Here is a 16,117-nt window from a genome sequence, read left to right as displayed (position 1 = left end):
ACACTCACGCTGTACTGACTAACGTTTGCATGTCACTCTCTCCCTTACACATGCAAACACACTCACAGGTTACAGAGAATCTGAGTCTAGGCGCATAAACAGGATTGCTGTTTCTCAGGCAAGGGAAACACAGATACATTCTGAAAGCCCAGACCCTTGTAAATATTGTCCACACTTCTTCACCATCTCCTAAACCCACCTTCGATGTGCATGCACAGTTCACCGGCTGCAATAAAAAGTGGTGTGAAATGGGTCATACGTTGCAACGTTTGTCAAAAACAGAAGGGCAACTGGTTTTGAAATTAAGAAACATGTCATCCACTAGTATGGTGTGTCTCGCTGATGTGTTTAATAGTTTTTGGACAACAACAGTGGTCTATGGCATCAACAAATGAGTGAATCCAGGCTGCAGGCTGATAACTATTTAAATGTGAGTAGACAAGATTCAGTGTTGGCTTTGACGTCTGTATGGTGATTGTGGACAACACGATTAATTTAGAAAATGACCCAAGTTAACCCTTAATTAATAAAACTATGGCTGCCATCTGCTGGCTGATGCATGTATTAAAACAGCATGTGTTTTGACCTTGATTAGATAAAAATATAGCATTACATTTGTCTGCATTTAATCTTATCACAGAAAACCATAAAAATATAAATACTCTAATAAAATGCTTTTAATATAAATTTTGATCATAATGTCAAGTAGTTGATTTGATTAACTCTCATTTCTGCTTGCCTTTTGACTTTGGCAACTCTGGCTTTTTCCTTCTAGATATAGTGGAGCAGTCGTAGTGGTGTTGGTAGAGGAGTGAATGGAAAACTTTCAGGTGTTGCTGTTCTGCACAGGCCGGAGAATAGTCTCCTGGTTGCGTTTCCGGAAAAAAGCCTTTCCAAACTCATAAGTGCTGATCATGATGGCACAGGCTGGGGCCACTTTAATCAGCCTGGGAAAGAAACCTAGTGGTAAGACAACAGATTAGAGGCTCATATGGTAAAACATAAATATAAGAATTCACAAAATATCACTAAATTATCTACCTGCAAAGAGTCCAACAATGCCGTCCTGTGCCACAATCCTCCTCATCACATTAAAGGTGGAGGAGGAGACCTGACGCGACACTGAGGAAAACATTTATCATAAGAAAGACCTAAAAACTCACCATTTAGTTTCAGTGCAGGAATCATATTTGATAATTAATAATTTTCTTACAATTTCTTGCTTGTAGCTCTCCAAGCTCCACCTGCCTTCTTGTTTTGACAACATCAAAAGGTAATGTTACAATAGAGGCAATCTGAAAGAAATTGGAAATTACAAGATTTTTTTTTTCTCTTCTGTCAAATATGGCTGAAAGGTGTGCAGTTAAACAGGAAAAAAAAGAGGTGGCTTACAGAGCCAGATACTGCTCCAGATACAAAGGTGATAGTAAATGTGGGTTCTTTGGTGTTGGACTGTACACAAAGCCAGCTCTTTCCCCTCTCATAGTTGTACCAGTACAAGGCTGAGAAGGGCATATCTCGGAGCAGTGTGGGCCCCAAACCCCGCCACAAAGACAGCCAGCCTTCGTTTTGCACTGCTGACCGGATGCAGTCAGTCAACTCTCTGTACGACTGTTTTTGATACTGCAGCTTTGTGCGAATCAACTCCAGAGGGCTGATCACTGTTGCAGAACCCACTGAAACATAAAAGATTGAGGAAAAACAGTTAAAATCTTAAAACAAAAAATAGAAAACAAACATCCTAAAGAAAGATAAAAAGTGAAAACTTTATCAAAAGACAACAGGTATCACTTATTAAAATTGAAGCTTTTAAAAAAAAAAAAAAGAAAACAGTGTTCCAGTTTCTTGAAGAATGTATTTATCTATTAATGACATTAATTAGATGTTGGCAGCTACAAAAAATTGTAGTCCTCACCAACTGTGTTTTCAATTCTGTTTATTTGATTACATGCTTACAACTGCTTACATAAAGTTATTAAAAACAGGATCATATCTCATAAAACATTCTTGAAATTAAAATTAAACCTGGTTTGGGTTGAAATTACTAACCCCAAGTTATTAGCACAAAAACATTTAGATGGTTGTCCCTAGAAAATTATTTGGAAATTACACCAGCAGCAACATTAAAATGAAATTAGCTTCTTTTCTATGACAATTCAATGCAGCTTCCAATTTATGATGCATTACTGTATACACCAATCAGGCAAAACATAATGGCCACCTGTGCAATTTAATACAATCCAATACAGTGGATCTGCCATGAATTCTACTTTTAAAAAAGGTTAGAATTACTCAGTTTTTAGGTTGAAACTTGAAGAAAAGTGATAATTCTTGTGTTTATTATTGAGGTCAAAGTGGGTAGTGGAGTCATACTGGAGGGCATTGTAAGAAGAGGTTGTTCTAATATTTTGGCCACCTTCATAATAAAGCATGTCACACACCATTAAAAGATGGCCTATGCTGGAGTATTTTTTGTTCTCTATAGACACAATGAGACAGCCTATAGCTCACCCCTAGCAATAGATCCAGCCAGGAGAGGAGCCTCCTGAGCATGATCTCCCATCCTGACCCTGAGCGCTTCACATAGCTGGTCGTAACTTGTGAAGTAGATCACTGTAGCTGGGACAGCCATCACACTGAAGACAGTTTACAGAAACATCAAACAGGCAAAAACCTAAATTATTAATTAAAGAAAATTATAATACAATATTAGTTACTTCAGGAAAAACTTTGGCCTTTTGCCACTAATTTGTACAACCTCAAATGAAAGTTTTTCTGAGTGCATCAACTGTGGGATAAATGACTGACCACAGACTGACCACACTTGCTCTGTAACTTGGCCTTACAAGGAGAATTAACAGAATGAAGTACAACAAGTGAATAAAACAAACAGAGGAATTTACACTCACAGGGTTGGAGGTAGACCACTCCATAATGCCTTCATTCCTTCACGTTGTACGATCTTGACAAAGGCGTCCTATGGAAATGCAGAGTTAAGAGTCAGCGTAGAAAGATGTGTCTGGCATAAACAACATGACTGTGCAGCCCTACTCTGCATATAAGAACAAGCTCAGCGTTCAAATCAAATTCAACAGGGACCTCCAGTGTTTTATGGAATATTGTGGTTAAAAGTGAAATTTTTACCAGGGTGCCTTTAAAGTAACCAGGGGCTTTGTACCACGCCTTAGAGTTTCCATTTTCACACACACATATATGGTCCATTAGTCCATTGCAGTAGACAAAGCATTTCCCTGTAATATGTTGAGAAAACATTCATCTAATATAATATAATATAATATAATATAATATATATATATATATATATATATATATATATATATATATATATATATATATATATATATATATATATATATATATATATATATATATATATATATATATAATATAATATATGATAATAGGTCAGCACATTTTTATTTTACCTTTGGGAAAGGGGGTTTTCTGTGCTTGAAGTCTGATCTTCACAACATCCAAAGGGGTGACTGAAAAAAAATAAAAATAAAAAAATCACACATTAGTTGTGACAATCCTATCCCCTAGGCACCTGTTTATTATCCTTTACATGAATTTTAAACCATTAAAATAAAAACATGTAAAACATAATCCAGATCATTAATCAATCACATTAAACATCAAGTCTTTTCATTTTATGAAAATTTGATAAAGCATCATCAACTCTAAACAAAAGATACAAACATTCTGTTTGCTTTATGTTTGTTTTCTTGGTTTGAGCTTCACAGCAACAACTACTACAAATGTTATTGGTCACTGGCCATTTAAGCCTAATTTTTGAAGATTCTCGTCAGCATGTACTGAGGATAGTGGGGGATGCACTAATAGGTGCAGCTCAGACACAAAGTCATGCAATAAATCATACCTTCATGAATTATAATATTCAGTCAAGAAATGCTCTTGACAGAATTTAATGGCCATTTTGGAGTTTGTACTGCTGTTGAATATTAATTAAGTATACATAGTCAGGTGATTGCTTAAAAAAAACATCTCTGTATTAATTACTACTAACACAACAAACAGCCTTCAATGGCCTTCTGAATCATTATAGTATTGTAATAGACTGCATTTCCTAAAGATACGTGCACTTAATTGAGTATTCAAAAAACATATTTTCAAAAAGTAATGTTACTGAGTAAAATATAAACCACTGACTGCCTAGGAGGAAGAAAAAAACTTAAAAAACAAGAGTGGGACTGTTTGCGGTGTTGTTGCATAACATGTACTAAAACAAGTCAAATATTAGCCTGGTTTTCTCACCAAAAAGCGACGTGAGAATGGCTCCGGAGCAGGTCGCCACGATCTGTTGGATTGGAGTAATGCCATCACTGGCAGGAGTAACAGGACTTTTACTGCTCATACCGTCCTAATAGAACACAAAGTTATAACTCCGCGTTAGGCCTGTTTTATTATTATCATCCACACAAGAACATGACGGGGTGAAAGTGGCTCCATGGAAATGTTTAGCAACCTTAACATTATTACAAGTTATTGGACTGTCATCCCAGCAGTACAAGCATCCGCAATATGATAAAATAAGATGTCAATGTAACTAAGGCTAATTTGCTTCCTACCTGCTACAGGCAATCAGCAACGAAGAAAACCTCCATTTACACAGTCATTCCTTTCACGGTTTTTAGTTTCCTAAGAGTACGGCAGTTACCACTGCCCAACAGATTTTATAAGGAGAGCATAGCATAAACACGTGTGTATGATCGGGAGGCGTAGCTAACCTGATATAGCATTTGTTGTATAACTGCTAATTTCACTTTCAGCTCAGCACATTCCCCCACTTTTCTAAAATGTACCCCACATAAAATGTAATAAAACTTACAACACCCCTACACATATATAAAAAAAAATTCTGTGATTGGAACGTTTTTTTGGCATACATTTATATGCGTCTCGTTAATTTCATAATGTAGAAACATCACATTCAAACACAAAAAGCGTTTACTTAATTTTTTTTGGCGTTGCCAGGTCGTAGTGTCTTCCGAAAAAACATACCATTTGTTAATTCTCAATGCTATACATTAAACAACGCGTGGTTTGTATCTTTTATTAAATTAAATATATATTTGTATTTTGAAGGATTATTCTTGGGGATTAGATTTGGAGATTTTAATCTATAAGTGCAAGTAGAAGTAGGTTTTTAACGTCATCGTGATTACCCGACAGGTTCAAACATGGCAACGCAGACTTCCTCCACTGTTGGATTTGAAGCGGGAAAGGGAGGTGTTTCGATCTTAAGCGTTTACTGCAGTCGCCTAAACAGCTGTAATGCTGTTTGCAAAAGGATAATCTAGGATAACAAACATGCGAACACAGGTCTTAACCCCTCTATCAACGTACATTTGCAAAATAAAGTAGCATTAACGGAAGCAGCGGCGTTAACCGATAAATCTGTTTGTCCGCGTGTGAAAGGAGACTGAACGTACGTTGACGTTGAGTTGGTTTAAAAGTCAGTTGACAGAGGAACAGCGAGCAGCTCGTATCAGCTAATGTGACATTTTGCGCATTTTTATATGTTATTACTAATATGAGAGGGTTGTTTTTCTTAGGGCGTGTGTTGTCTTTGTAAACAACTCATTTGTAGCTTACAACGTTACACCGGGCACAGATAAATACTTCCTGGGGCATGTTGACTCAAGACAGTTTTGTTTTTTTCTCACGAAAGAGAATATAATGAAGCCCAAACGCACGCAGAAGCACACAGGACTACACCGGCCAGGTAATGTTCCAGCCGACAGTACGTCTCTTTCCACAAAATATATTCGTGTTTTGTTGTAAAATTTGGAATAAAGGGTTAAGCAAATAAGGGTCAGCACTACTATCATAGCTCATAATTATTACTGTGCCCTACAAAATGTGAATTAAAAAACAAAACATTGCGACTTTTATTTATTATTCCCGCTTCTTCCCCTAAAAGCAGTTTTTGAATTAATGTCAGGTTTTTTTAAGGTGATTTATACTCACTCACACTTTCTCCCTGAGGGCTATATATCAATATTTTCCGTCTCATACAATTAATTCAGATCAGGCAAAATGTAACAAGATGACCAACAAAGATGGAATGCTTTTTTAAAAACATGCAACAGGTGTCATTTATAAAGATTATAGGAAAGTCGCCACTGTACAGTTACAGTACAGTGTACTGTACACTTCAGAGAAGTCTGACTGTTTTATTAGTAAGATAAAGAACATACAAAATACATCATTGTTAAATGATAAGTTTCAGGTAATGGGATAACTGAAAATGCCAGAAGCAAAGACATTGGGCAAACTTGGGTATGGCCACCCCATGGTTTGACCTTGAACACAAATGCATGCAAAAAGGACACTGCACACACACACAATTCAAGTCAGAATATGCAAAGAGAGGATGAAACAGTTCATTAGATTTTTCTTTACTTGGCAAGTTAAAAAAATACACATTCCCAGTTGATGCTGATTAAAAACAACACTCCTTGTATTTATGAAGCCATAACCGATTCGTTTTACCACATATGCTTCAGGAGATAGTGATTCATCTGTTAATCACAGTGTTAGTGGTTAAATTCAGTTTGTCCACTTCAGAAGTTGTGTACTCGTCACTTCTAAGTTGCCTTAGATAACACTTCTATTTGATCTGTCCATCATCATGTGATTTTATTAATTGATCGATCAGTTAATAAAATGATTAATTTGTGTTTGATCAGTTGATTGCGTAATGATTAATCATTCCAAGAGTTCAACTGAGATTATCACTAGACCAGTGGTTAGCCCTTTCTCATCCTTTATGTTGAATTTTGTTTTTTAGGAAAAGGTGTCACCACTGGGGACAAGACAACATTTAACCAAACCAAGTCAACATCACATGCATCTTATTGTGTTCAAGTGAAACCTTTTGCAGGAAATGTGTTTTACCTTGACCTGCCATCAAACAAAACAGCAGAGACATTGGAGTGTGACATCAAAGAACTGGGAGGGGTGAGACAAAAACACATTTGTGTTCTATGTGACTGCTGCAATGCTTTAGGACATTTGGAACTTCTCTCCAATAAACGTAAAAAAATCCAAGCGCTTTGTTAAAGAGTTGGTTTGTTCCAACACATAATTCAATGTTTTCTGGTCACATCATCATTCCTTTCAGCCATGCAGACTTCATTAGGCCTAACTTCTTCTCAGCTTTATTCATTGAATTCATTGAAGGCATTATTTATAATTTAAGTGCCTTTGGTATTCTTGAGTTTAACTAGATTCCAAATTCAACTGGAAATATTTGTCAGTTTTAGTTTAGATAGGAAAACCTGTGTGTTGCATTTGTTACTGTGGAAGAGAGTGCTGTGATGGTCTGCGTTACTTAAATATGTAAATTCGTAGCTTTACTGAACATCAATGTCTTGTCTGCCACTCAGACTGTTGAGAAGTTCTTCAGTAAAGAAATCAAGTATCTGGTATCCAACAAGAAAGAGGCCCAATATGTGCAGTGCCTCCGACGGGACTCTCCGGTCCCCAGCCCAGACTCTGGACAGAGTTCACCTCGGACACACTCCAACCCACACCACGCTGTTAGCCACAGGGACAAAATCAAAAGCAGGTCTCGGTGCCAAACAGACGCTGTGAGTTCTCTTTCATTATTTCATCATCCACAGTCCAGATCATTAGAAACTTTTTCCTAGTCACTGATAGACATTTTTCACTTTCTGTTATATTGCAGCCTGTCACAAGTCGAGGGAAGTCTTTGGTGGAGAGAGCGATGAAAGAACAGGTTTGTTAAGTCAACACTAAAGAGTTTACTAAGGAGCTTTTATGACCTCTTTGTTTTTTGTACTAATAGACACTTGTTTGTTTTTAGGAGAGGGTAAAAATGAACAAGATTCTGTCAAATGCACTGGAGTGGGGTGTGAAAATCCTTTACATAGACGGTATGTAGTAGACATTACAATAGTTTGTGTTACATAATTATTCACTACGGATGTACTGATACCACTTCCTCCCAGACTGAGTACAAGTATTTGCATTTGAGTACTTGGTAATACAGAGTATTGATAGGAGTACTAAACTGTTTTGCATCTTGTATGAGTTGCTGGACTGTAAAATCCTCCTCAGTCCACTGCAGTTAAGCAAATGCCCCATGTTCTTCTAACAAAACAATTATGGTGGCCAATGTATTTAAAAACAAAAAGAAAAGAACAAAACACACATTCTGGATGCAGAGGCACGTAATTCATGGATTGTAGAGTTTATACAGGAATATGGAGGTAAAATGACAAAGCGAACTTCAGGTCACATGGTAATGCTGTAGTTACTGTGTACAATATCCACAAAAAGTTGGGGATATTAGACTTTTGGGTGAAATTTATGGAAAATGTAAAAACTCTGTGCTGCAGGGATATTATATCATAAAACTAGGACATTTGAGTGTCTGAAACAATGTATTGAAACAAAAGCTACGTAACAACAGTGGTGGGTATACTACAAAAAGAAACATCAATGCCTCAATAGCTTGTCAATGGTAGATGTCGTCTTGGTCTCTAGATGTCGTCTTGGTCTCATGATGTCAAAATGTGAACAGCATGATGACAGAGGACAGTTTAAATCCCATTGTAATTTTTGCATAGAGTCAGAACAGATCATGCAGAACAGCATGTTATGCAATAAGTGCTGAAACACTGAATGGTTGAACATGTTCATTCAGTAGTTTAGAGAATGTCAAATTAAGTTCACCTGTAAAGGTTATAGTGCATTTTAAATTCACTATATCACCCAAAAGTCAAATGTTCCTAACTTTTTGTGAGTAGAGTGTATCTCTCTTTGTTGTTGCTGATGTCACTCAAAAACATTAAACGTGTTTATAATAATCATGAGAAACACGAGAATCACTGTTAGTAACTAAATCTCAGGACTTTATCAGAGCAGATCTTGCATTAAGTTTTACTTTTGTTGTCAATTATCTGAAGACGGCTCTAAATCAGACATTTTTTCACCTCCACCTCTGAGTAGAGGTTAACACAGTATCCTGTGCAATATCTGAGAAAAGAAGTACACAAAGGCAGATAGATCCTGATGCTCAGTAATGGCATCAGCATTGGGACATCTGTTATTTACATGCTTTGACTTTGTGCAGTGCATGAAATGGTAGTGAATTTTGCTCTGACTCATAATAGTTTTGTTTTTTATGGCCCCCACAGATATAAAAGCGTATGTCCATAAGAAAAAAAAGCTTGTCAACAGCCAGTGTCCTGTTTCCAATTCTATCAAAACCAGTGTAAGTTTATCTGTTTAAACTTCTGTAATGCATGTTTTGTAGAGACTTATTCATATTTTGGGATTTTGAGGTTTTAAATAATTGGTTTAACATAGTAAATTACTGTGCTTTTTAAATTAGTTTTTAATGTAGTGTGTCATTCGTCTTAGGTCAAAGCAGAGCCAGCAGCAGAACAAGGGTTAAAGAAATGCAAAGGTAAATGCAAAGAAAACATGCTTTCTTAGCTGAGTTAGTAGTATATGTCGCTTCATGTGTTGTCTACCTAATCAGGTTTTCCTAATCCCCTACCCTGATTAGTGGGTGGTTAGGTAGGTAGGTTTCCTGTTTACATAGTAGTGAAGAAATCAGTTTTCCCAAGATAACTGAGCGTAGCCTGATTGCTTGTGAATGCACTGAATGACTACAGATGTTTTTTCACCCAGGAGGGCGAATAAGTAAGCCCTTCATCAAGGTTGAGGATTCAACCAGGTAAGTGTTAAACAGTTCAAAGAAATGCATATCCATCTACTTAGCTATTTATATATTTGGACAATGAAATGTTTCTTTTCCATTCTTCAGACACTACCGTCCAATCTACCTCACTATGCCACACATGCCTGAGTTCAATCTGAAGACTTTTCCTCCCTGTAGTCCCTTCTGTGTTGCTGCGAAGGATCCCCCTCGAAACACAACGTTAACACACAGGTAGGGCTTTTAGTAACATGTACAATACAGTACAATATGCCATACTTTCAAAAGACTACAGATTATGTATTTTATTATTTTAAATAATTGAAATTTTACTGTATGTACCAGTTAAATATTCCCCAGAGCGCTTCACAGTTAGTTACTTGGTAACGAACTTGATTTAGCTTCAAGCTCCTCTGTTTTTGAATCTTAATTTTGTTATGCGGTGAAGCCAGAAACAGTTCAGTCTATATAAATTACTAACTGATTAACTAATAATCACCTAAGTAACTAACTTACTAACAAATTAACAAAAACAAAATTAGAAACTAACTATTAAAAGACAATTTCGTACAATTTCTTTCATAACTTAGGATGCTGTATTTTGAATGTTTGTAAACTTTGGGCTCTTAAATGGAATTATACATTTTGTGGGTGGCTTGGTAGCACTGGTACCACTCAAAGATCTGTGGTGTACATCATCAAGTCTGACCGAAATTGACCAAAAACCTGTTTTCATCTTGGTTTGATTTTATTTGTTCAACCTCTGGGCTTCTCCGGAACAGAGGTGCAAAAGCCTCAGCCAGTGAGGAGAGAGCACATGGCCAAAAGAAGATCAGAGACAAGAAACTGGGTGGTTACTGCGAGTGCTGTATGATCAAATATGAAAATCTGAAAATGGTAAATGAACATGTTTTATAATAGTAAATACTGTATCATGCCTTCAAAACAGTAATTTATAGTAAAAACGTATGTACCTCAATTAACTTGAAGCCAATTATAGAGTTGGTGGGCTTATAGTTAATTTATTGTTTAAATGTTTAACAATGACCTGGGTAAAAAAAAATGCACTTGTAAGATAATTTAATAAAAGCTAAAGGTTTTTCCATATTGTTTCTTGTGTTTGGCACAAACGGGATCTAACATGTGTTGAAGTAAGTTATGAAAACTGCTCAGGGATAATAGTCTCATGTAGTTTAATCTCCCGTAATCCTTTATAGCGTATTTAAATTGTTATCTTTATTAACTATAACCAAATAAGAATTTTTTAAAACACATACTCACTTGTATCCAAGGAGCTTTTTGTCCCCAGCAATAATTTAACTGGGTAATTTTTGTACAGCATCTACACAGTGAACGTCACCAGGCTTTCTCCAAGAGTGATGAATATTTTGTAGTGGACCGACTGGTTTCAACCATGCACTGCAACTTTATCCACGTCAAAGCTAACGCTAAAAGGTAATTTTTTACAATTTATCTAAAGCTTTCATTGTTGTTATATGTTCACAAGAAACAATATGTGATCACTTGTTAATAGCGTTAGATATCCAGATCTTTTCTATTTCTGTTCTAAGGTACCATCTAATTGTTTTCTTTCTTCCCTGTAGACCAAAGTGCAGTGTTTCTTCTGTTCTGCTTGCTCCTGGACCATGTGGGAAAGTTAAGCTAAGGCACATGGGAGCTATTGACAATAATGAAACTAATAAACAGGAGCAGCAATGGACTGTTGTTGGGGATGAGGGATCTTCTTCAAGCCATGCTTTAAAAAACAAATCACCCTCTGGTTCTGCTCCTCTTATTTACACAGAAGGTGACACTTCCAAGCACGAATCTATACCACATAAACAGCCATGGAAGGATAATACCTTGAATTCTTACACTAAAAAACCTCAGCTCAAGACACAAAAGTCCTCTCAGGTTGACCTTATGGACCAAATATCTCTAAAACATGTGAATATTTCAACCTCAGTCTGCTGTAACATGAATGTGAAGAGTGAAGGTATTTCAAAAAGCTTTCACGTTATGACAAATCAAAAAAAGGAATGTGAAACAAACAATTCATCCTCACCTTTTGAGTCTGTTCATGACAGGAACATATTGCCACAGAACAGTAGCGCAAACAATTTCTCAGAAAAGGAAGAGGGAAGCTTTCCTACACAAAACCTCTCTCCAGTCTGGAAAATATCGAGAAAGGTAAGGGTTTATAATCGCAAAAGACGGAGAATAGACAAACATCTTGAATGTTTAAAGCAAAGTAATGTCCCTGATAACTCCATACTGAAGGTCTGGGAGCTTTTTCATTCCAGTGATGACATGGATGAAGAATTTTATGGATTTGAGGATCAGGAGGAGAAAAATGAACTCAGGGATTAACGGGACTATTAATTGATTTTCTGCTCTATCTTATTTTTGTGTAGGGGTGAAAAAAACTCATTTTACCCCTCTAGTCTGAAGACGTGCTGTAGCAGGCAGCTACTGACGTGTTGTTGCACTTTTTTAGCACAAGAGATGGAAAACAGAAAATAAGTAGAGTAAATGTCCCATGTTTTTTTTTTTTTTTTTTTTTTTTTGTTTGTTTTTTTTAGTGGTTCAAAGAGTTTGGCTTTGATATTGTGTGCTGCACTATGAAAATATTTGTCAGTATTTTAGAATTTGTAGAATTGTATTAAAAAAAATTTATAATTTTACCAAGACAGTAAAGTTTTGACATGTTGATTTTAATTTTTATGACACTTTTAGTAGAATACCCTAGTCCCAAAACTCAGCTTCATAGCAGACTGAAATATCTACTATTGCCCAGTTGGTCTGAGTTGCCTCACAATAGTGATTGTTTCATAAAATATAATTCATTTGTACCTTGAAACTTTATTACAGCTCAACCCCAATCAAAACTCTAAAGTCTCATTGCAAAGTGCCAGACAGACATTACCAAACAAATACATTTTAAGTAAAGTATATAAAATCACAAGGTCAAAAACACGTTTTGCCCCTAGAAACGCAATTAAATATTTGTATGCAGGTGATATTCATTTTTTATGGTGATGGTCTCTGCATGCAGTCAACTAAAACTTAAACAACATTAAGTTTGTTTAAGAAAGGCATTCAATGAAAAACAAATGCTGCAGCAGTAAAATTACACAGTAAACTCAAGAAAGATGCTTGCTGAACACGGGAACCTATTGTATTACAAAATAGCTATATACTGTATGTATATGTTTTGTGATGTTAATGTTCTGTATATAAGATGTGTGGTACTTGAAATTAAATATGACATTTTAAGATTTATCCTAAGTGCATTTTACATGACCTACCTCCATATGCTCTTTCTGATGCATTAGCTCACTTCTCCCAGTTTCCTGCATTCAGTGTAATAACATAGTGCCCTTTTTTCTCTCACTGTTGTCAAATGGATGCTCTGGGTCAAATGGAAGCTTGACGCTGACATTAAGAAAAAGACGTAAGCAACAGTGTGTTGATCAAAGTGCACAAACCATAGCTAACTTAAAGAGCTATCCCTTTCCATTATTTTTTTAGCAGGATTGCATATGCTGCAGCAACAACACATACTGTAAAACACTCGGGCAGCAATTAACAAATTATACAAATTTAAAAAACACGTGAGATAAACAATTACACCAGCAGGAAACCCATGCTGGCACAAGAACAAAACACAACCCTAATTGGTTGATATGGCTTGTTATTGCAGGGAAGCTTAGTGAATCTGTTTTTAAAGACTTATATTTTAAAGCAAATGTGAACGAATCAAGAGTAGAATATCCAGGATAGTACCAATTATTAAGTCTTAAAACTACAGTATGGAAAATTTTATAGTTTTTAACTTATCCTAATGTGAAAAGATATCAAAGGCTCTAATGAGACACATCCTCTGAGCAGCCCTGGCAGTGGTGCTGATTCACTTCTAAAGCCCAGTTCTTCCCCCTTGGCATTACTATTTGGCCCTAACTCTTGGTTTTGCACATGTAGTGCAATGTGCTTTCACAGTGTGTGGTTTTACTGAGGACTCCTCAGCAAACAAGACCACCTGTTTGGCTCTGATGATGTATCGAGGTCTAGAAGGGTTGCACCGTTCTGTAGGCTGATATTGAAATTACTACTACCCCTTATGACTCTGTTTTCAGGGAAAATTTGAAAACAAGGGCATGAGATTGGGCCCAAAAGTTTTGTAAATGAATAATGTAAGTGGAAACAGTAAATAAAGAACATTATGATTCAGCTGTGCTAGAAGAATTATCGTGACAATAATGCAGATTTACCTTTTAAAAAGTTAGATATGATAACCAGTAAATTAATTGTTACATTTTTGCAGTATCATTCATTCATTCTTTAGAAGAAATACATTTTAGATTTTGATATAGTTTGATGGATAAAGGGCTTCTATCAAAGGCGTAATTATTCAGCTATAATTGGACAAGGGCAAAATGCCTTTAACAGCAGCCAATAAAATTAAGAATATAACTTAAAGGTATATGTTAGTCTATATAGACCGCTTATTTTATTATCAGCCTCTCTCAGTAGTATTTACTAGTAGTAAAGGTCAGACAGTTGCAACTGTGGATGCAGTTTTCTGAGAGAATTTACATTTTTTGAAAATGTATTTTAATGACCCATTAAATAAAAGAGCAACTTCACTAATTTTCAACTTGCTCACCAAGCCTTTATTTTAGGGTGTAATATACACTAATGCCTTTAAACTTGTCTCTTGACTTGACTTTAACATGTTTCTCTTCTGGCTGAAAAAAGACCTCCAGACAACATCACCCAGAGGAGTTTTACATCATTAGGAGTTCAAAAAATTCCATCCGGGGGGGCTCTTGAAAAGCAGGTTGACCATGATCACCAAGTGATGTCATCTGGAGGCATTTTTCAGCCAGTAGAAGACAAAGATTTTAATATAAGAAAGAAAACGTTTAAAAGCATTATTGTATTTTTACTAAAGCCAGGGGGAGTAAGTTGAAAATTGGTGAAGTTCCCCTTTAAGTTCATGAAACCTGGACTATTAAAAAAAGCTTAAAGCCATATTTACTCTAGTTTTTTAATTCTTAAAATATATTCACCTGCAATACAACCAGCCAGCCTATAATGATTTATCAGTGCAATCAATCACAACATGAGAAATTATTCTTTATAGATGGCGTCTTGTTTCTAAGGCTGCACACATTTTTATTCGCAATTTTGGAGTAATGAAAGTACACTGATACATGAAAGATGTTTCAGTGCAGATTGACAACCTTGTCTTATATCAACGGAGTCACAGCGTTAGAACGATGGACAGATTTATTTCTGTAAGGAGGATGAACACACACTTGTTAATATCTTAGCTTAGTTGTTAGAAAAAATCAATGGATTTACTTTCATCACTTGATTGTAAATGTCATAACAAATATTCTAATCTGCATTTCCGGAAGGAAATTGTGATTGCTGGAAGCTACTGCTGCTGCCACTGCCTTTTAAAACTAAATTGTAACAGATTACACCTTTTGCTTTAAATAAACACACACGCACTCACACATAAAAATAAATAAATAAATAAATTCCCATTCACCACCATTTGGGACGTTCTTATTTCTTTCTTCAAGCTGGCCTGATCCTAGGACTGCACTCTTCTGGACACAGATCTCAGATGTTCCTGGAATCTTCTGTAGCCCCTCACCTAGTTTGGGGGTCACAGTCCCCAGTGTTTAAGTTGACTCGTGCACCACTTGTGCCTTCACCTTCCAGATCTTTTCTAACTCTTCTTTCAGCCCTTGGTATTTCTCGGGCTTCTCGTGTTCCATCTTCCTGATGCTGTTATCACTTGGGATTTCTCTTCTGTTTGTCCCCCACTACTATGTTTAGTTGTTTGGCCATTACCAGTTTGTCCATCTGTATCTGGGAATTCCACAGGATGTTAGCTTGGTCATTCTCAACCACCTTTTGGAGTTGTGTCCCATTCTGCCTTTGGGACTTCCAGCCTCACTCTAAATTGCCTATAGGTGTGAATGTAAATGTGAATGGTTGTCTGTCTGTTTATATCTCTGTGTTGGCCCTAGTCTATCTTAGTGTACCCTGCCTCTCGCCCAATGAGAACTGGGATATATTTGAGCCCCCCATGACCCTGAACAGGATAAGTGTTTACAGATAATGGATGGATGGATGATGGACTTCCAGTCTGTACTTGGAACCGATGTTTACACCATGCCAGCCACTTTGTTCCATGTATGCCCCGCCTGCTAGCATCTTGCACCCTGCTGTTATGTGCGGGATTTTCTCAGGGGCCTCTTTGCACAGGCTGCACCTGGAGTCCTGCCTGGTATGGTAGACTCCAGCCTTTATTGATCTTGTACTAAGAGCCTGTTCCTGTGCTGCTAGAATTAGTGCATTTGT

The 16,117-nt window shown here is 36.6% G+C and overlaps 2 protein-coding genes across 2 annotated transcripts; one reads left to right on the top strand and one right to left on the bottom strand.

Annotated features, from left to right (window-relative positions):
- Nucleotides 1-659: 659 nt before the first annotated feature.
- slc25a40 (solute carrier family 25 member 40) lies at nt 660-4,789 on the bottom strand. The gene is made up of 10 exons (XM_067510999.1): nt 4,611-4,789; nt 4,297-4,402; nt 3,447-3,506; nt 3,145-3,251; nt 2,910-2,977; nt 2,512-2,636; nt 1,393-1,676; nt 1,214-1,295; nt 1,042-1,122; nt 660-960 (listed from the first exon to the last, which is right to left on the bottom strand). Exons 2-10 carry the CDS (start codon nt 4,394-4,396, stop codon nt 827-829), a joined length of 1,041 nt encoding a protein of 346 aa, XP_067367100.1. The 5' UTR covers nt 4,397-4,402; nt 4,611-4,789; the 3' UTR covers nt 660-826.
- Nucleotides 4,790-5,238: 449 nt separating this feature from the next.
- Nucleotides 5,239-13,018, top strand: dbf4 (DBF4-CDC7 kinase regulatory subunit). The gene is made up of 12 exons (XM_067510995.1): nt 5,239-5,767; nt 6,836-7,005; nt 7,434-7,637; nt 7,736-7,786; nt 7,874-7,943; nt 9,210-9,286; nt 9,436-9,481; nt 9,709-9,754; nt 9,845-9,970; nt 10,519-10,633; nt 11,076-11,191; nt 11,341-13,018. Exons 1-12 carry the CDS (start codon nt 5,722-5,724, stop codon nt 12,104-12,106), a joined length of 1,833 nt encoding a protein of 610 aa, XP_067367096.1. The 5' UTR covers nt 5,239-5,721; the 3' UTR covers nt 12,107-13,018.
- The last annotated feature ends 3,099 nt before the right edge of the window (nt 13,019-16,117 follow it).

Source organism: Channa argus, chromosome 7, assembly GCF_033026475.1.
Source record: "Channa argus isolate prfri chromosome 7, Channa argus male v1.0, whole genome shotgun sequence".
Classification (NCBI taxonomy): Eukaryota; Metazoa; Chordata; class Actinopteri; order Anabantiformes; family Channidae; genus Channa; species Channa argus.
This window is presented reverse-complemented; position numbering and strand designations above follow the sequence as displayed.